This window comes from Ochotona princeps, chromosome 28 (genome assembly GCF_030435755.1).
Source record: "Ochotona princeps isolate mOchPri1 chromosome 28, mOchPri1.hap1, whole genome shotgun sequence".
NCBI classification, from domain to species: domain Eukaryota; kingdom Metazoa; phylum Chordata; class Mammalia; order Lagomorpha; family Ochotonidae; genus Ochotona; species Ochotona princeps.
In genome coordinates, this window is record NC_080859.1 from 15,505,881 (window position 1) to 15,527,454 (window position 21,574).

General features: G+C 40.9%; 1 protein-coding gene across 1 annotated transcript in view; it reads right to left on the reverse strand.

Annotated features, from left to right (window-relative positions):
- Positions 1–21,574, reverse strand: part of LOC101536502 (uncharacterized) — an 84,944-nt gene that overhangs the window by 43,693 nt on the left and 19,677 nt on the right. The window contains exons 5-6 of the mRNA XM_058656194.1: positions 16,494–16,595; positions 7,800–7,910 (exon numbers count right to left, since the gene is read on the reverse strand). Coding sequence (XP_058512177.1) covers positions 7,800–7,910; positions 16,494–16,595 — 213 coding nt within the window. The remainder of the gene's footprint in view (positions 1–7,799; positions 7,911–16,493; positions 16,596–21,574) is intronic.

Consider the following 21,574-nt stretch of genomic DNA (forward strand, 5'->3'; position numbering starts at 1 on the left):
TGAGCTAGTGCCTCAGCCCAGCCATGAGCATTAACTTGGTGCACAAAAAAATTTCTCCCTGGAGCAGGCTTACAGATGGTCTAGCTGCAACCTGATGTCATCGTAATAGAAGAAAGGTTCTTCCGTTCAGTGTCAGGACAGGTTCCTGAGATGTGGGGACTGCCTGAGTGCCAAACAGCTGTTGGGCCATGGTGGTTTCAGACTTGATTGAGTCTGCTCAGGACAAGGACCTGACACCTGCCAAGAGGGGCTGGCTTTCAGACTTCAAAATTTACATGTGATCACAATGAAATTGCAAGTCCTTTTTTGGTAATTAAAAAAATTTTAGCTGATCCATGCAAATGCATACATTTACAGGATTCTTTGTGACGTTTTAGTACAAATGCATAATGAGTTGGACCCAGGAGAAAAGACTGAAACATTTGTCTCACCCATCTGCCTCCCTGTCCTGACTCTCTCTATCTCTATAGGTCCACAATCTCCTCACCCACATACTCAATATTAAAATAAAATTTTAAAAAGCAAATCTATATTATGCAATGTCCAATAACAATAAGGATATCTATCTCCTCAAATAATAAGTGACAAAGAGTAGTTACCAGTTGTGGTGTTCTACTACAGAATAGTTCTACAGATAAGAATCATGTTCTGTGTATTTTTCTAAAAAGAGAAATGAAAGGATGGAAGGAAGAATTTCAAATGCTTTCATTGCACAGATGTTAGACTTGTAATACTATCTTCAAGGTTATTTGTATAGTCACTGCTGTGTGTGTGTGTTAGTAAAGGTATTAAACTGTCATATACATGCATTTAAAACCACTTAGCTTACATGGCATTTATATATTAACTTCCTGGGACCCTGTGTGTTAGTGCAATGCTTCCCTGACTAAGGAGGAATGTAAATCATCTGGTGGTTTGATTGGATTGTGTTCCCTCATTCTGGAGCTCTGGCAAGAGGCCCTACCTGCTGTAGTTGCAATAAGCTCTTGGGTGACATGAGACCTAGGGTGCGTCCCAAGTCCTCAGCCATCTCTCCGTTTCTGGGACTCTTCTGAGCAGACACTGACACCCAGCACCATATTTCTTCTTTCCCCTAGCTATGATTGAGTTTCCCCCGTCTCTTTCCATTTTCGGCTTCAATATTTCTCAGCAGTAAAGCTATTAGCTTTCCTCCCAACCTCCTTATTTCTCTAGTACCTGCCTACCCAAGGACAACAAAGCACGTTATCATTGTCTTCCTCCTCTGCATCATACTTCCTTTGTGGGGGTGAGTGGGAAGCATGGGAAGAGAGGATTGTCCATCTCCCTGGAGATGAAAGTCAAGAGAACTGGGTTTCATGAGACAAATGAGTTTGAAGCCCATCCCTTTAACAAATGCAGTTTTCTGCTCAGGATATCCTTAAAAATAAAAGTGACACCATCTAACACTTTCCCTAGCAAGTTGATTTAGAGTTTCAAAAGTAAGGCAGTTGTGGGTGAGTTATTTACAGTTACAAGAAGGAGAAAAATAATTTCTTTTTCTAATTCACACTTTCGCTCTTGGATCATGGTCTTTATGATGCCACCAATCTTAAAACTGTGTCACCATCGCACCTCTGCCACCAGACAACTCCACCACCCTCGCAGGTGTGGACCAGGAATGTGTCAGACGCATGCTGTCCCCCAGGACTCCACCATGGGCAGCAGCAAGCACGCGGCCCCACAGTGTGTATGATTTTCTTGAAACCTACACTTAGTGCAGCAAATGAGTGCTAAGGGACGTACAGCCAGTTCAGGCGGAAGGCCTTTCACTTTTACCTGATTACTCCGGGCTACTGATTCATCTTAAGTCTACCAAGTCTGCAAATGAGCAGCCTAAAAAACGCCAAACTAGAGAATAAGGAAAATCTGCATGCACTAAAAGATTCATGTGGGGATATGGTTTCCAGTGTGACACTGGCTGTTTCCTAAAATGTCCTGCCCTGGTTTTCCCATCAGTCAAATAAAGGTGACTTGTCCATGTCAGTAAGTTGAATGTCACTGAAGATTTCATTCATTATGAAATCAGACTTTATAATATTCATGAGCTGCATTCCTGATGCACAATACAAAGACGTTTTCCCGGGAGCTTAACCCCACCAAGAGATGTCCAATCATGCCTGTGACCCCAGTGGCCACGCCCTGATGCTGGGTTGTGCCCTGCTCAGGGGCTGGCTGTGAGGAAGGGCAGATGAAAATGCAATTCTGCATTTAAAAAGATTGCTGAATGAGACTGATGGTCAACTGGATTTAGAATTCAGCATTCTGCGCAGAGTGATTTGATGATCAATCTAAGGAAAGAAGTGACCAACAGTCCAACAAGATGTCACTAAAGCTTAAAATACAGGGCGGTAGGTTGTGGGAAGAAATATAGTGACCAAAGTTTGTGCAAACAGATATATGAGTTTAAGTGGGAACTTCAGAATTTAAAGCAAGCTCCTGATATAATTCTTAGGAAATCTTCACTCTAAGACTGCTATATATCATGTGAATTTAATGACTTATTTTGTTGCATTGGTGACTTCTTTTCCAAAGAGAATCCCCCCAAAGCTTGTTTCAAAGTCCAGATGTTCCAGAAAATACCCTGAACAGTTTCTAGGACTGCTTCCAAAATCAAATGTATAGGAAAGCAGCACATAAGAATAAAATTATTCCAATTACTTCTTCCCTTTCCTTTGCTTTCTTCAGCTTTTGTGGTTACCTATATTTTTCTCACTGATGCACTGTGTCTCCAAAATCCGAATTGTTTTGCTTTTACCATAACTTCCTACACATTTTAGAATGTGGGTGAAGCTAAATGTGTACAGTGGGGTCTCCATTCAGGAGGGACTTGGAAGCATAGAGCAAGATCATTATCACCTTCAGCTCTCAGCACAGAACTGTGCTGTTTTGTTTTGGTTTTCTTGTCTGCTTGCTCTACACACATTCTGCTTCCTGCAACTGACACTCTCCAATTTTGCTTGATCTAGGAAAGTGTGCATGGTGCTGGTGACGTGCGTAAATAGCTTGGCTATGGCTTTGCCGTGCAGTGTGGAGGTTCAGCTTAGGCAACTGCTGTGGGTTACTCATTCTTTTTCCTGGTGAGGGCCACCAGATTGCTGCAGTTCCCTCTACTATACAGAACACAGCACGCTTTGCGTCATGCGTCTCTGCAGCGGTATCTGTGGCTTGCTAGTGTATAAATAAGATTTATGGGTATGTTACTGGATGCTGCCAGATTGCTGGCTGGAATGTCTGTGTCCAGGGAGTGCTATATTAAGACTCTCATTACCTTATATCCTTTTATCCTTATCAAGGCTGGTTATTATCTGACTTCTTAATTTTCTTTTCTAATCTTGTAGATTGCAACAATCATCTTGTTTATTTGCATGTCCCTGGTTACTAATAGAGTTGTTTTCCTACAGATTCTCTTATTAACACTATGATTTTGAAATATTGAGGTCTTCATGCAATCAAAATTGTATATCACATAAAGTCTGAGGTGTAAGTATGAAATTATGAATCAGTCCATTTCTCTTTACAAGTAATATCGTAAAAGTTTAATAGCTTGGGGACATTTTTTTTTTGTGGTGCTACCTCTATCACAAATAAATGTTGATAAACATTTGAAATGTCAGTTTGTAAACTTTCCTAGTTATTTCCGTACCTCTGGGCTGTTGTATGCTCTTATGGCAGCACTATACTGTTAGCAGCATGGTTTTGTAATCTACTTTATAATCTGCCTTGAAAAGTTTTGACATTTCTTGCCCTATTCACAAACAATACAGCTTTGGTTGACATTTATTCTTCCATAAAATTTTGAAGGTAAGTGAGACAAGCTACTAAAAACATTCTGTAAGATTTTACTTGTGATTTTATTGGATTTTCAGATTAATTTGGGGAGAATTAAGATCTTTACAACATTCTACACCCATAGAAATACTACATATTGTCAGCTATTAAGATCTGGGTTCATGTACCCTGGGTTTATGTATATTCTGCAAATAATAATGACTTTCTCTCCCCCTTCCAATCCATATACGGTATATTTCTCTTATGTGTGCTATCAGACCTTTGGTATTGTCCTGAATAGCAGTTGATATGATCAGCATTTTTCTTCTCAATTCCAAAACCTGCATCCAAGGTTTCCTTACTAGATGTTTTTATTCCTGTGTGATTACATTTCTCTTTTCATGAAGAGGTTTTTGGTAGATAATCTTTTTCAGGTTGTGAAAGGAAAACACTCTCTCTCTTTTTAAAATGTAGTCACAATTTATATTTGCACATTGAACTTCATTACATATTTTTGTGCTATCTATTGAGATCATTTATGGGATGAGCTACACTGAAATATTCTTTCAAAAAAAAATTTATTTATTTGTTTTGAAAGTCAAAGTTATACATAGAGACAGAGACTTTGAAAGAGAGAGAGAGAAAAGGCCTCCATCTACTGCGTCACCCCTGCTGATGGCTGTGATGGGTAAGCCTGGGTCAGACTGAATCCAGACCTCAGTACAGTCTGGGTGCTGGACATGTGGAGACACCCCCTCCCCTTCCCTTAGAGAAGGTGGTAGCAGGGGGTCATCTTTCTGATTGTACATTAGTAGGTAGTATTGTAGTTGGAGGTAGGGATTCTGCTGTGAGAGGGTTTCAAAACTTCTGATTAGTTTCATGAAGTCTGATTTTTGCTTTAACTAGGGATGTAGAGATTTTCACTTAGTTTCCGGATTTCTCACAAAGGAAAATTTTCTCTGAATTGTTACCAGATTGGTGTGATTGTGGGTGTGAGTGGGGAGAAGGGGTAGGGTTTCCTATTCTACCATCGTGCAAAACGTCCCCTGTCGGTTCACTAAGTTTCTTTGCTACTTTGTGAGACTGGTTAATTATGATTAAATAAAATAATTTCTCCTGAGAATGGATTGTTACAGATAACAGGAAGCTTTAATTTCTTCACCTTTGTTTTACATGGTTATTATAAAATCATGCAAAGTTTATTTTTTTCCTTTCCACAACATTTCACCTAAGACTACTTCAGACAATGTTTTTTTAAAGCTGTGAACACCCTTGTTTGTCTTTATTGTGCATGTCCCTTTAAGTAATAGTTTAGCTGGCCATTACAATGCCCACATCCTTTAGGGTGTTGAAAATATTATTCCATTGTATCCTAGAATCTGGTGTTATTATTAAAATGTCTGACTGCAAAAGATTTCAGTTTCTTTATATATGTAATGATGTAATTTTTTGGTCTTGAGTAATAAAAAAGTGTCACAGATTCCTCAATTTCACTATCACATACCAACATGAGGTTTTTACCACTTATTCAGCAAACTGTGAAAATTTTTTTGAGCACTCTCATGAATTCCGAAATGAGTATTATTTTCTTAAAAATATTTCTCCTTCCGTGTATTTACATTGTTTTCCTTCAGGTATTCTTGATTCAAATGTTGCCATCCTGGTGCCTTGGGCCTCAGCTATAGTACTGGCATCCCGTGTGGGCACTGACTTGAGTCCCCACTGTTCCACTTCTGATCCAACTCCCTGCTTAGGACCTGGGAGAGTAGTGGAGGGTGGCACAGGTCCTTGGACCTCTGGGAAGACCTGGAAAGGCTGTTGGCTCCAAACTTCAAAGAGGCCTGGTTTTGGCCTTTGTGGGGATCTGGGAAGTAAACCAGCAGATGGAATAACTCTCTCTCTCTCCGTGTCTCTCTTCTCTTTCTCTACATCTGCTCTTCAAATAGAAAGAAACCTTTGAAAAAACATCATCTTGGCTCTTGTTATAGTACCTTCTGCATTTATTAATAATTGTTTAACATCATTCTTTCTCTCTCCTGGTGATTTCCTGGTCCTTTTTCCTGGTTCTTCCTGGACTTTCACAAGAAATATTCTGGAGCATTTATAAATTTTCCACTGCACTTCTTCTGTTTTTCAGCTCATCCACTGCATTTTCATGTTTCAACAATTGCCTTTCTTAAATCTATGCTTGACAATTCATTCTTTTATACATCTGCTTTTTTTTCTGCCTCATGCACAATGTCCCATACATCTCTCATTATCATTTTTGCCATATTTATACATTTCATTTCAAATGCTTCTCTTAAATTTATTTATTTTACATTGCTTGTTATATACCATTGCAAATGTATTTTTTTTGGCTATGTTGTTTTTGCTAATCATTTCTTATCACTCCAAGATTACTAAATAGTTTCGCTGAAAATGCTTATCACAGATGCCTGTGCTGGTAAACATGGTAGTGATGGTAGCAGGCCCCTCTCTAGGGAGAACAGGTCCTTGGGCTGCAATCTTGGCTTAACTCCAGGTTTGCATCATTCACATCTTTCCAAATGACCCTGAATCTCAGAGAATCTCCGTGTTCTTTAGTCATAGGCTCTGTTGTTTCTCAGTTAAAAGCTGTGCTATAAAACATGAGTCCCAGGGTTATGTAGGAGATTATGTCTGAGTAAGGAATGATGGACTCCCTCACTCAGCTGGACTCAGGGTCTACAGTGGTGTCACCCACTGACTGCTCATAATCCACACTGCCATGATTTGCACAGTTGTCTGGCTAGGTCTTTTTGTGGAACTAGGCAAAGGCAGCAGAGAAGCAGTATAAAACTCTGACTTACCAGCAACACAGATAAGGAAATGAAACATGGAAAGCCTTTAGAGTGATGTCATAAAACAGAGCAAATAGGATCTTATGTGGAAGAATTAATGTTGGAGAAAAATAAAGTACTGGTTGTAGAAATATCATTAAGTAGGTTTTCTTCAACTAGCTGGAAAAATAAGCAAGTGTTGGTGAGAACAAACCTAAGGATAGCTAAATCCAGAAACAAGAGGTAGCATACCCTTATCTTGGACCACTGTTGCCACTGTGCTGTCATTGCCATAATCTTCCAGTTTCTCATATACTCACACCTGTGTAAAACCTGCAAGCAATTGTTGCACATTCACAACAACAGTGTTATTAGATTGTTGGTGCATCCACTCTAAATCTTACAGAGCTGCAAAATGTAAACAAATGTCTGGCTTTGATTCAGAATAACACAACCTTTGTTAGTGACTCTGTGTGTGTGTGTGTGCTGGTCTGTGCTGTACTAAAGCAGTGTTTGGCTGTTAAATGAGATGAAGCTACATTGCTTCGCAGGTTAACCTTATTGCTTGGCACATGTGGCTTATTTCAAACCCACCCTCGTTTAATATGTTTTGCCCTGAAGTGGGTATGCTCCTGCAGGAAGGTACAAACAGGTAGCCACACCACATAATTGATGATGGAACACGGCATTTACCTTCTGCATATTTTTAGGTCTGTGGGAAGATAAGATTAGTAATATGATGCCAGAGAAATAAGTTGTTTCACAGAGACAAGGAGGTAGTAACCTTTGCACGGTTTAATGTGGGGGGATGGATACAGGTGTGCAGGCCAGATTTTACGGTTATTCTTGTGGATTCCATCTGTCAGGATTGTCTCTTTTTATTATATTAATAAAATGTTGAGGATCTTCAGAAACCGACAGAAAGAAAGGAAACAAGCAAACAAAAAAAGAAGGAAGGAAGGAAAGAAAGGAAGAAAAGAGAGAAGGCTGGACGGAACTGAATTAATACACTAATTCTTTTAATGAGAATCTTTTTCTGCAAGGAGTTGAAGCCCATAGTTTGATAATTAATACATGGGTTCTCCTAGCAGTTCCGGGAGCAAAGTGCATTTCTGTCTACTCCGCAGCCACTCTTCACCCTTCGTGTTCGTGCACTGCAGTTCTCGGCTCCTTCACCTCCACTGGAGTCGATGACGGCCACGCACCTACCTTTTCTCGCCAGGTGCACAGCCTCCGCGTGCTCCACGCTGGTGACTTCGGTGCCGTTGACAGCCAGTACCGTGTCCCCAATCTGGAGTCCAGCTTCCTCCGCAGCGCTGTCTGTAGGCAGGGACACAACAACAGACTCTTTGAAGGAGGCTCCTAAATTGAGTGCCCTGCTGTGTGTGCTCTTTCTAAAAAGCTCTTTCTCCTAAAGGGCTTTTCTTTCCCACTGAAGACAATTGCTGCTGTCTGAATAAGAAGTGAAATGCTCTCCTCCCCAGCAGCCTCTCTTTCATTTCGAGGGATGCGTTGCCTTGCACATTCAGCGAGGCAGCTGCGTGGCCTTTTTGCAATATAATAGCGAAGCTGCTCAGAAACCCAATCTATTCAGCTTCCAGAAGGGTGAACCGCTAGTTCTCATTCCCTCTTTGCTACTAGGTCTCTTTGTAACCCTGAGAAAATCACTTAACCTCAATATCTTCATCTCCAGAGAGAGGGGAGGGACCAGAGCTCTTTTGCGGGGATTGTTGAGAGAGAAAGTAATTGAAATACTTATGAAGTTGTGGCAAAACCAGATCTTGCAGTCGTCAGAGAAAAGGAACATAAAGAGCTACCTTTTTTCTTTTATTGAACAGGCTCCTTTCTGAGCTATTTCTGAAAAGAAATCCAAAATAGCCTAAGTCTAAGCACCCAGGAAGATGAGGAGGAACTTTGCACAGGTTATTTATTTTTATCTCCTGGCTTTCTAATATCTGCAATTATGGTAACACACCTAGTATTCTCCAAGCGTTAAAGAAAAAAGTAGGTAATGACCCATTTCCACTTTGATTCATTTTTAACGAGATCTCCCTTATATTTGACCTGTTGCATTTTAAACCTAATTTTTCTTTGTTGCTTAGGTTTAAGCCCATTTTCTCTTCCTGAGATCTTAATATCGGGTGTATGTGCGTAGTTAATTCATGGTCTTGCAATGTATTACATAACAGTTTATCAACTTTCCTGCACCAACTGTTTCCAGCACCCTGCTAAAGCCAAGCAGACACTCCCACCCAAGAATGTTTGGGATGCCAAATACCCTAAACATTGTTCCTGTGCAGGTCAGCACCTGCCTTGATGAGTATTCCGAGATACATGTCATAAGCATGCGCAAACTGAGAAACTGCCACTTTCTCCCCAAACCCCCGTGCCTAGGATGTGGAACGGCCCTGTACTGTATAGCCTGGGCAGCCATTTCTCTTACGTGGTCACCCTGCCATGTGGAAGTGGTCTCCAGCCATCTCGCACCAGGGAGCGGTCTGTCACACTCTCTCCCTTGACTCTGCCTAAACTAAAACTCTCATGCTCAATAGCCTCTTAACCTAACAGTACTGAAATTGTTTTGATCTGAAAACATGACTGTATTGGAAAGGTAACACAACTTAGAACTATTTTTAGTAACAGTGAAATGGGCACTGGTTATCGTCCTGGCTGCTCCACTTGCAACCCAGCTCTCTAGCAATGTGCCCAGCAGTCAGTGGAGGATGGCCCAGGTGCTTTAACCCTGGCACTCATCCTGACGAAGCTCCTGGCTCCTGACTTTAGCCTGGCCTACCTTTGAGTGTTGCAGCCTTTTGGGTATGAAAAATCAAGTGGAAGAACTCTCTCTCTCTCTCACTCTAATTTTACATTTCAAATCAATGAACAAGTTGTAGAAACGAGACATGTCAAAAATGTCGCACAGAGCAGAGGTTCTGAGCAGGTATAAAGGGTAGGCATTGGAGCCACAGGAAGAAAGTCAGCCTTGAAGTTGAAGATGGAGACTTTGTACTTCATCCTTTAACAAGCGGGAGCTGGGGAAGGATTGTGAGTGGAAGGCAGATGCATGGTTTTTAAGATTAATCTGGAATGTTGGGAGGGCAATTAACTTAAGCAGATCAGTGTGGATATCAATACTAGCATTAATATAAGCCTGTATTATGATTCCACAAGAGGGAATTGGAAATGAGGGGAGGGTGTAAGAGTTTGTCTTGGAACTGAGTATCTTACTTGTCTAACTACCTTTAGAGGGTCATAAGCATCTCATGGTTCTATAAACTTTATTTTTATTTATTAATTTGTGCTTTTCCTATGCATAATACACCCTCTAGCACATGCTAGGGAATTTTTTAAAAGGTGGCTAAATGTACGTGTTTTGTTTTTCGCTTTATTTATTTATTTTTTAGTTACACTGAGGAAATGGTAAGAAGGGAATTGAAGCTGTTCATTGGAACAACAGAAAAATACATTTGAAACCTGGGTTATACAATGAGCCTGAGAAAGAGATTCAGGAATCACAACCAACTGATGAATGAATGTAGGGAACCAAGAGCAGAAACACAATCCTGAGATATTAGTACCTCTATGGAGAAGGGAGGTGGGAGCAAAAAGGAAGAGAAAGGGGCCACAGGTAGACCCTGGACAGCTCAGGAGGATGCGTGTGAAATTAACTAAGGCAAAAGAAGAATGTTAAGATGGCAAGTTTGGTCAACAGCTCTACGGGATGCCAGAAAATTAACTTACAGGTGGCAAGTTAAATCATGGGCTGTTGAAGAAGTCAAGAATGAAGGTAGAGGGAAGGTGAGTAAATCTGGAAATAGCAAAGGAAATGATAGTCAAGAAGTTGAAGGAGGTAACATGAAATGTTCAAGCTGTGCTGGTCGGCTGAGTGACTGGAGTGATGAACTACTATGATTAAAGGAAGATGTTTAATAATAAGTCAAATTTGCTTTTAGACAATACTTTATAAACTAAATGGAACTACCTACATGAGAAACATTATTTAAAAATTACCTTTAATGAAATACAACTCACATACCATTGTGTGATAATCATTTAGGATATGTTATTCAATGCTTTTAAGTTTGTTCATGATGTTGGGTAACCAGCACTATATTCCAATTGGCAATATTTTTATCACTGTTGATTACTTTCTGTTTCTTTAACCCTCAGCCTCAGCAACCCACTATCCTGCTCCCTGTCTCTAAGCTTTATCATTGTTTTGATATAAATGAAATCGCATAACAGGTGGTCTTTCAGTGCTTGGCACCACCTATTTATCTTAAGGTTTCCAAGATGCTTCTACGTTACGTACTGTATTCCTTCTAATCGATATACGTTATTCCCATGAAAGAATCTAGACCATTTCATTTACCCATCAAGTTGATAGACAATTGAAGTTTTTAAACTTTTAAAAAAAAATTTATAAACAAGGCTACTATGACAATTTGTGTACAACTTTTCTTATGGAAACAGGTTTTCATTTTCCTTGGGTACATGCCTAGGAGTGTAACTGCTGGGCAAAGGGCAGGCACGATGGCTCAACAGACTAAGCCTCTAAATTGTGGCACCAACATCTGATATGGATACCAGTTTGTGTCTCAGTTCCTCTACTTCTCATCCTTCTCCCTGCTTATGGCCTAGGAAAGCAACAGAGGATGGCTTAAGTCCTTGAGTGGCCCCTATGGGAGATCAAGAAGTGGTTCCTGGCTCCTGGCTTCAGAATGGCTCAGCTCTGGCCTTTGCAGCTGTTTGGGGAATGAATGAGCAGAAGGAAAAATCTATCTCCTTCTTTCTGTAAATCTTTCTTTCAAATAAAAATAGATAAATCTTTTTTTAAAGGAAGTAACAGAAAGAACACAGTATTAGGCCTACAATATTTACCATTGCATGCAAATGAAAAAATATATAGGTGTGTACATGTGTGTGCTCAACAGTCTTGCTGAAATCAGCTGTTCTGATTTAGAAACAGTTGTTCTATGGGGCATGAAGTGCTCTGTATGTTTTGATTTGCATGTTTCTGGTGATTACTCCTAATGGGTGGACAGGGGTATTTATTGATTCTGTCTACATCTTTAGAGAAATGTGTATTCAATTCTTTTCATCTTTAAAAGTTGTGTTAGGTATATTTATGCTATGAAGTATTGAAAGCTATTCCTCTTGTAGAAAGATTATTTCTGGATTGTATAGTTCATTTGAATGCTTTTAGCTGTAATGATAGAGTGTGTTCTGTTCCTGTATTTTTGCCTTGCAAATACTAAATTATGCTTTTATCCATCAACTGTGGTGGGAGCTTGAGGCATTAAGGGACCTCTCACACCACTCCATGTCCTGTAGTTTTCTCTCTTCCCTCTCCACTTTCCCTTCTTTTCTCTTTCTCTCAGCTCCTCAAGATTAGTCTTAAGGAAACAGATGAGGGAGACATTTCAAGGTGACCCTCTCATACACCAGACAGTTGGCCTACTTTGAGATGTATCGTGAGAACAGATGGAAAATTTGCCCAACAGTGCACAGGAAGGCTTGAGGTGGCAGGAAATAAGAGCTAACTTCCTAAATTTACATTTCCCTTCCATAGACACTTAACCGCACATCCCTGCATTTATTATAAAGAGCTAAATGCTAAGTTACGCCATTGTTTTATGCATATTCACACAAAAGGCAGAATCTGAAAAACTTATAATCAAAATGGCAGTTTGTGTGTTTCATTTTAAATAAATTGAACTAACAATAGTAGGAGCTTTTAAAATGCTAGAGCTTCTAGAAAATTGGGCCTGTCCATAATTTCCCCAGTAGTTTGTCCTTCCCTTGAATACGCAGTTTTTTTTCTTCAAGCATGATTGATATCAAAGTTGAAACATCTGTTTCTTTTGTTTATGCCAACAGATCTCACCAGCATTTAGGCTTCCATAGAAAATGTGCATGGCAATGTTAGCCGGGTGTGGGCAATTAGTTACGTAAGTTACAAGCAAGCACACTGTACACTTATGGGTAATCATCTTCATCCCCCCTCCACGTCGCCTCACTTTATCTATTCATCGGCAGTGTGTAATTAAGTCTCGCTAGTGCACCCAGAACAATGTTTTGTGGTATGAATAAGATTCTCAGAACTGCTGGAAGTCTGTGTAATTTTCAAGTCCCTCAGCCCCTCATTTAGGAGATGGGATGTGACAATGCCTTTCAAGGGGTGCTCTTCAGCACCAGGAACAAAACAGACAGACTCCGCAGGCACGTGAAGCCTACCCAAGCAGCATCTTCTTATGTTGAGGAAAACCCTGGGTTAACTCCGTATTGTATCATTTCTGCTACAGGAGAAATGCCTCTGCTTTTCCCGTGACAGAACCCCAGGGCCTCCTAAATACCCTGCTTTACCAGGAAAACATTTTCATTTATGCCTCATCTGAATGAATGGGCTAGAGTTAACTCTCTCAGCCAAGCAGTTGCCAAAAGCATCAGAAGCAAAATAAGTGATAGCATTTTATTGAACTGCTTTTACTGACTTCACCTAGAAAGACTGGCACATGGGAAAGGTGCTGGGGCATAGCAGGTAAAGCTGCCACCCGCAGACTCAGCATCCCATAAAGTATTGGTTCTTGTCTTGGCTTCTCCTCTTCCTATCCAGCTCGCTGCTAATGTTCCTGGCAGATTAGTGGAAGACGGCCCGAAGACCTGGGCCTCTGCATCTGGAGGAAGCTGTTAGCCTCTGGCTTTGGGCCAGCTCAGACCCGATCATTGTGGGCAATGAACCAGAGGTTAGAGGATCTATCTCTATAACTTTCAAATAAATAAATCCTTTGTTGTTTTTGTTGTTGTTGTGTTTGAAGAAAGGCATACAGTTTGTGTCAAGGTTTTGGATATTTTGCAAAAACCTGCTCAACTTAGAAAACTTGTAACCATTGACTTTTAAAGTGTATTCAGTTCTATATTCCTGGAAAATTCCTTTGTTTATTGGAGACTAATCCTCTGAAGCCAGAAGTAGAGTAAGGGAAGCAGGGAAGGAGTAGCTGAAAAGGAAGTTGGGGAAAGGCAGGGAGAAATCCAAAGCAAGTAGAATGGTGTGAAATACGCCTTTAGAAAAAAATCCATGAATGAATTGATTTTGTTCAAGCCAGATTCTCTCAAAAACAGAGCAAGAGTTGAGAAGTCACTTTGTGATCCAACGTTGTCTAGCATGATGACTACGAGACAGGAGTGAAGTGTCGTAATGCTGCTGCTCCTACTCCCTTGAAGGGGGTCGGCGTAGACAGCTGCATCCTGCCAAGTTAGCCATCCTTGCTTTTCCACCCCTCAGTTTGCCTTCACATCCTTCTCCCCCATTTGTTGCTCCATCTTTTCCCTCCTAAATTCCACCAATATTGGAGGATGAATCCCTCCCTTCCGCACTCATTAAGGTGATTCTTTGTTAATAGTCACTTATATATTTGCTTAACTGATTAAATTTTAGTTGAAGTCCAATCACATCAAGAAAAATGCATTTGCACTTCTATATCTAATTACTGAATGAAACATTTTTTCCCTTGGATAAAAGAATTTTATGCTTAGTCACTTTGCTTTCCTACAAATGCTTTAATGTCTGACTTTATTTTTTTCACCAAAAGCACTCAAAGTGAATACAAAACAATTGATGTGCTAGAATATGGATGGAAATGATATCTGTAAACCTTTATAAGGAAAGAAGTGATGCCTTTAAACATTAATATTAAAGGTGGTTAGGAAGGGCCAGCGTGCTGGGCTGGTAGCCTAAGCATCTGTTTGAAGGATCAGCATCCCATATGGGTTCCAGTTGGAGTTCCAGCTGCTTCATTTCTGATCCAGCTCTCTGCTGACGGCCTGGGAAAGCAGCAAAGGATGCTGCTGGTTCTTGGTTTTGGGTCAGGAAAGCTCTGACTGTTGTGGTTATTTGGAAAATGAACCAGAGGATGGAAGAATACTCTACCTCTATTTCTTCTATCAACTTACCTATCAAAAAAAGTGATAAGCATGTTTTTCCTGCTGATCATTTAGGTGTTTATCATTTTCTTTCTATATCATCTTATTTTGAGTGATATGAAGATATTTCAAAGAGTTCACGGAAAGGCTAACATGTATTTGGCAAAGCAGTAAAAGATAGCCCAAGTGGGTATCTGCACCCATGTGGGAGAGTCAAATGAAGCTCTTGGCTTTCTGCTTGTGACTTTAGCCTGATCCAATACAGCCATTTGGTGGTGGGGGGGAGATTGATCGGGGAGGAGAAGAAGTTTTTCTAACTCTGACTTTGAATTACATATATATTTAAAGGTAAGGGGACAAACTCCACCCTCAGCTTCATGGCAGGTCCTGATTTTCCAGTATCTCAGGAAATATCTAGTGCACATGGGGAGGAAGTGAAGCAGCTCTTGCTTGACCCTAGGGGCATGAGGACATTCGTGTTGGAAGCTTGCCCTAGCTCTTTGTACAATTCATGATGGGTAAGCTAGAATATCCAAGATAGCTGTGGATTCACATGGAAAGCTTGAAACACCAATGATGGGGTCAAAAGAAATCACGCCTTTGATGCAGTGATTGAGCCATGGACACAAATCAACCACATGTGCTATTTCACAGGCTTCAACAGGCAGTCAATCAATCCCCCTTGGCACGTAAACCACTTCAGTCCAGCTTTTCTATTACTTGCACCTGAGTGCCCTAACTGATTTAAGTCACAGCCAAGAACTCCAGTCTGGAGGCAGAAGTTTTGAAACCTGAAATCTGCTATGATCCTGATTATAGTGTGACCTTGGTCAAGTTATTTAATTATTTTGTTGTGTAATACTATCTATTAGGTAGATATGACAATATCATGTTCAATATCTCTGTGTGTGCATATACATAAATATATATACATATATAGTATCCAATGAATGTGGATTTCTGTGATGTTACATGGTCTTTAGATTTACAGGGAAACGTGCCCATTTCTGACTTGATGTTACAAATAAGAAGATGTCTTTCTTTAAGACCCTGGAGTGTGACACAGGCATGTAGGTTTCCACTTAGTTCTTAGACTTTCCCCTCCAGTGAAAGGGGATTGAGTCTCTGCATTTCACAAAATCAGTGTCATTGATCACACGGCAAGGGATGACCTGCAAGAAACTTCCTTTCCATAGATTCTGAAACTGTAAATCTTTATGTCTTCGCTGCACTAGCAAGATTCCACATTCTTTGTGGGTATCCAGTATTTCTTTTCTCTAATGTCATGCCGTGACAATTGATCAGAAAATGCCATTAAAACGAAGGATATGTGACTGCCTGAGCCCTGTTTCCTGCCCCTGGACTCACCTCTAGTGATAGAAATTGTACCTGTTGTACCTGTCCCCTCAGGACCTTTATCAGAGCTTGGCGATCTTCCATTTACAGATGTGAGAGCAGAGTGCCAATGGAGTCACAGGGCACAAGACAGAAGAGCCCTAAGTGCTGACAAAGGAAGGTGCAGCAGGACTGTGCTTTGTGAAGCATGGGTCTCAGATTACTTTAATCCTAGGAATAGGAGAGCAAGGGATCTAAATCTTCTAAGGTATCTACTTATTGCTGCTTTAATTAGGAAATAGGGAAGTATGAGAATACTTTAAAGAAATAATTCAGGGAGAATGGAAACTCTGAAACACTGGCAGTGGGCCACGGTGGCCAGGCAGGGTACTGTGGGAGGGGAGCCAGTGCTCTGTGCAGATCGGAAGAACATGCTCCATCAGGAAAGCAGGGTCAGTTAAAATACGTGGTCACGCTAGCAGCACTTCTCATCAGGCACCTTGGGTAAACTGAGATTGGGAAGTTGCTGTTTGTGCCTATGCGTGTTTTACTGGATAATGACCTTAAAGGCTACTGAGCGTATTTTGCTAGGTCTGAGATCATTAATCTGTTCTAAAATAAAGCTACTGTCATCAGACTACTTACTGGCGTCCACTTCAGTGACCATGATTGGCTTGGAGAACTGAATTCGGAAACCCCAAGGATAATCCCCGGTGCCTTTGAAGAGTTTCACGGTTCGCTCACGAACTAGAAAGAAAACAAAGAGGGTGGTTTTTTGTTTGGTTTTGAGTTAATTTATAAGTGTATTTTTAGGTACCTAGCATTTATCATTTGTGTATTATTCACCAGGTATAGTGCGAATATTGCAAACATCGTAGAAGTTTTCTCTTCTGGAACGCAGGTAGCTGAGGTCTCAGGGTTAAAACAACACGCCCCGGGCTTGGCAGCGTGGCCTAGTGGCTAAGGTCCTCACCTTGATCCCATATGGCCGCTGGTTCTAATCCCAGCAGCTCCACTTCCTCTCTGTCTCTTCTCCTCTCAGTATATCCGACTTTGTAATAAAAAAATAAAATAAATCTAAAAAAAAAAAAATAAAAAAACACGCCCCAGTCACAAGGTGAGTAGCAGGTGATGCTTCTCTCAGGCCGTGTGATTCCTAGGTTCTTGCTCGTGACCTGTGTCAGAGCTGCTCTGGAGGTGATTCTAGCCAAAAAGACCTAAACCTTTCAAAACAGGTAACCATGAGACGTTTTAAATAGGCTGGTATACGGGGATGAAGACAGAATCCTCTGAGCTGGTGCGGTGGCATTTCAGATTAATCTTCTGGCTGCAACATCCACACCCCATGTGGGCACCAATTCTGATCCCGGCTGCTCCACTTCCTATCCAGCTCCCTGCTTGTGCTCTGCAAAGGCAGCAGAGGATGGCTAAAGTCCTTGGGTCCCTGCAACGACATGGGAACACTGAGGAAGCTCCTGGCTTTTGGCCTTAGATCAGCTCATTTGGGGAGTGAAGCAGAGGATGGAAGATCTCCCTTTCTGTGTGTGTCTCTCCTTTTTTTCTGCAAATCTTCCTTTCAAATAAAAATAAACGCATATTTGAAAACAACACAAATCCTACACAGACTCTCACCCATCCATTGAGGTCTCATGGGAACTCCAAAAAATCTAAGCAACTGAGTTTCAAAAGAAACGGGCAGATCTGGGTCATGCAGAAATGGGAACTCTGGGAGCTGTGCTGGGTTGAAGGTGCAGATTTGCAGGAACCCGGCAGTAGGAATTTGTGGATTGTTGTACCAATCTCATGCTCTTTAATGAGTGTGATAAGCAATCCCTCTGTTTTTCAGGCTTCTCCTACCATTTCCTCCCTGTACATTTTACTGCCTGTACGCACAAGGCATCTTCAAAAAATCCATGCAAAATGTGCATTATGAAAAAATATGCATGGTATTCAATCGTGTTGCACCAAAATAAACTTTTTCTTCATTCTGCTTTTACTCACAAATCTTTTGAAGTCCCCTCAAGTAAGTGTGCATGTGTGTCTGTGTGTGTATGCATATACATTTCTTGCTCACACTTGCTCATTGTCGGATTTGGCTTATTCCTATATTTGATGCACTCCCAGACATTTGAACTTGTGCATTTTCTCAGCTTGAATTTCTACAGGTGAGAAGGTCACAAGGCAAAGGCATCTCTCTGCAGAACTCCTTAGGGCCATCGCACCTGAGAGAGAAGAAGAGGGCAAGGTTTTCAGGCAGAAAACACGTTTCTGTCAGTTTTTCTTTGACTGAAACATGATTTCCACAAAGGGACATGTGGCCGTGGCAGGCATTCTATACTTACAAGATAACCACATTTTATTTTTGATTCAGAAAAAAAAAAGACATTTCTGGATCTAGCTAGAGTATGACATTGAAATAAAATGTCAGAATAACTTAGAAAATCATAGAGAAATAATTTTTGATCTACTTAAAAAAAGCTTTAAAGTAATGTAGATTTACTTGTTTAATTATTGCAGAAAGAGGTGAAAACAGCAACATAATGCTGAATGGCTCTCCTCCTAACGACTAGATTGGCATTCCTTTTTGGCTGAATTTTTCTTCTAGCTGCTAATGAATACCTGAAAATACTAAAGAATAAATCATGATAAAGTATAAAATGAGCTTTCTAAACCCCAGAAATGCTTATGAATAATAGGCCCACTCCAAAATCTTTTGGAAAAAAGCTAAGTAATTAATTAGAAACTAGAATTGCCATTTGATTAATAAGAGCATGCAAAATCAACACCTTGGAAATTTAAACCTGTATTTTTTTTAAAGTTTTATTGATTTATTTGAAATGTAGAGTTGCAGAAGAAGTAGAGAGAGACAGAGATCTTCCTTCAGCAGGTTCATTCTTCAGATGGCCACAGAAGCTGGGCAGGGGAGATGTTTGTAAGCTAGGAGCCAGGAACTTCTTCCATGACTTACACAAGGATGGCAGAAGCCCATAGACTTGGGTCACCCTCCACTGCTCTCCCAGGCACATCAGCAGGATCCTGGATCAAGAGTGGAACATATGGGGCGTGAACTGGTGCCCACAGGGGATGCAAGCACCACAGGCAGTGGATTCCAGAAAATCTAAATCTAACTTAGTCCTGTTCCATTGAAAAAGAGTAAAAGGAATTGTGGATCAGGGGCTTAGCCTAGTAGCTAAAGTGCCCGTGTTTTACGTGAGAGTATCTTGGTTCAATTCCTGGTTCCAGCTGTTGACTTCAGCTTTCTGCCAATGCAGAACCTGGAAGGCAATATTTATTCCTTATTTATTTCTTATATTACATAAAGGAAGGAGGGAGAGTGAGAGATCTTCCAGTCATTGGTTCATTCCTCAAATGACTGCAAGAGCCCAAGGGCCAGATCCAAGCAAGGAACCTGGAACTCAGGGTCTCCCAAAGAGGTGGCAGGGACCCATGAACTTGAGCCATCATTGCTTCCCAGAGTGCACATTAAGAGGAAGTGGGGGCCCAGCGGCGTGGCCTAGCGGCTAAAGTCCTCGTCTTGAACGCCCTGGGATCCCATATGGGCGCTGGTTCTAATCCCGGCAGCTCCACTTCCCATCCAGCTCCCTGCTTGTGGCCTGGGAAAGCAGTTGAGGACGGCCCAATGCCCAATGCATCGGGATACTGCACCTGCGTGGGAGACCTGGAGGAGGTTCCTGGTTCCCGGCTTCGGATCGACGCGCACCAGCCCGTTGCGGCTCACTTGGGGAGTGAATCATTGGACGGAAGATCTTCCTCTCTGTCTCTCCTCCTCTCTGTATATCTGACTGTAATAAAGTGAATAAATCTTTAAAAAAAAAAAAAAGAGGAAGTGGGACTCAAAACTCAAACCCAGGAACCCCGTATGGATAATGGGTGGTCTCAGTTGGCATCTGAAAGGCTAGGCCAAATGCTTGCCCCAAGTCAAGGTTTTTGAGTTTTGTATGAGACGTGGAAAAGATAAGAAAAGGCTGCGCCATCTATCCAAGGGGGGCTCAGATGTGACTGCCTCCCTGGCAGCAAGAATATTTGATGGAAACATGGGACTCCTCACCAGTTAGTCTAATAGCAGCAGCCAATCATTCATAGACATTTGCTGACTCCACCTCGTGCCCGGGGATCCTCCTGTGTGCTAGAAATGCAGTGGACTAGGGGGCGGACTAAGGGACTCGCTCTCCCAAAATTCATCTGCTAGAACTGGCTGCCAAGAATGGGTAAACATTCAGATACAGAAAGGATGAGATCCTTTGTGTGGATTCCAGCAGAAATCCTTTGTCTTTTCAAACTGAAGAAAACAGATTGTTTTTCTGCTGTTTAAAGTAGTATTGGGAAAGCACACCTGAATTGCTGAAGACCTTTCCAGGTGTCCAGAGGCAACACTTTGGATTCTGTTCCGTTCCATTCCAGCCCATCTCTGTGACTTGTTAGTACGAGTTCCCTGTAGAAGTCATTTACATGGTTCTTTTAATGTAAGAGTGGTTTAATGCTTGGTGCTGGGAAGTTCAAGGATGCAGGAAGGAATACCTTGGTGAGCTGCAATAGGCTGGTAGAGCTAATCAGGACAAGGAACATCTAAATCCTATTTCTGAGTCCCATAAAAATCATTTCTACCATCCCTACTTACCAAAACTTTGTTTTCTCTCTAGTTTTCTCTTGATATCATTTGCTTTTGACAAGTTGACTACCCAGTAGATATATTTGTTTAATGGAGCATTTGCATTGGGTGGCTACAAATCAAATCATATTTGTGGCTTAGTATTTGCATTGGATTGTTACGATAGCAAATGCTTTCAGAGCTGCATTTGTTTTGATAGTGGTTGCTTTTTGTTTTTCAATCAGGGAAATTGAATGTCAACAGTATGCCACTCAATAAAGTCTTTAAATGGTGAGCTCTACTGTAGCCATCTCCTGTGGGGAAACAGACAATCAAAATATTTTGCAACATGTTCCCCTTCCACTCTGAAGACAATTTTCTCATATTTTAAGATTGATAGTCCTGGTTCCCCCTTGCTACTGTCTGGAGGAAAAATCTATGGATGCCACACAGCTGCTAAAAAGCCCCAAATGACTGTCATTGCCTTTTCGGGGGCTGTGTGGGCACCTCTTCAAGTAATTTATCACCCTAGATAACACTGCCTAAAAATCATCTTGTTAAGTGTAAAAATTTCAAAGGAGGGGCAAATATTTACATAAATATAACATAAGACATCCACTCAAAACACCTTAACATTTTCAGTGCAGTTTTCAGCAGTATGCTTCTATTGAGATACAAACCTTTATTTATCATTTTCTCCAACTCAAAACTCTTTGGGGATAACAAGGAAAAAATATATAAGTATATATATTTTAACGTAAACTTATAACCTCAAGAAAATGTGTGTTGGTGGGTCTAAATTAGCATTGTACCATATTTATGATGCTATTAAGCTAATAAGGACATTTACTAGTGTACAAATTGTTCATTTGCCTCTCACTCAACTCACCTGCCTATCACCTATCTACCTTCTTTAATCTCTTAGTATCATCCAGTTAATAGGACATGTATCTGGAATATGCAACATTTGAAGTCTTAGTAAGAACAACTAGCACATCTTCAAATGAGTTCCAGTCCAACACAATGCTATGAAACTCACAGGATTGAAACACATTTGCAAACATGAGGGTACTTCAATAGGTCAGTGGGAAAACATAATTTATAGATCTATTTATTT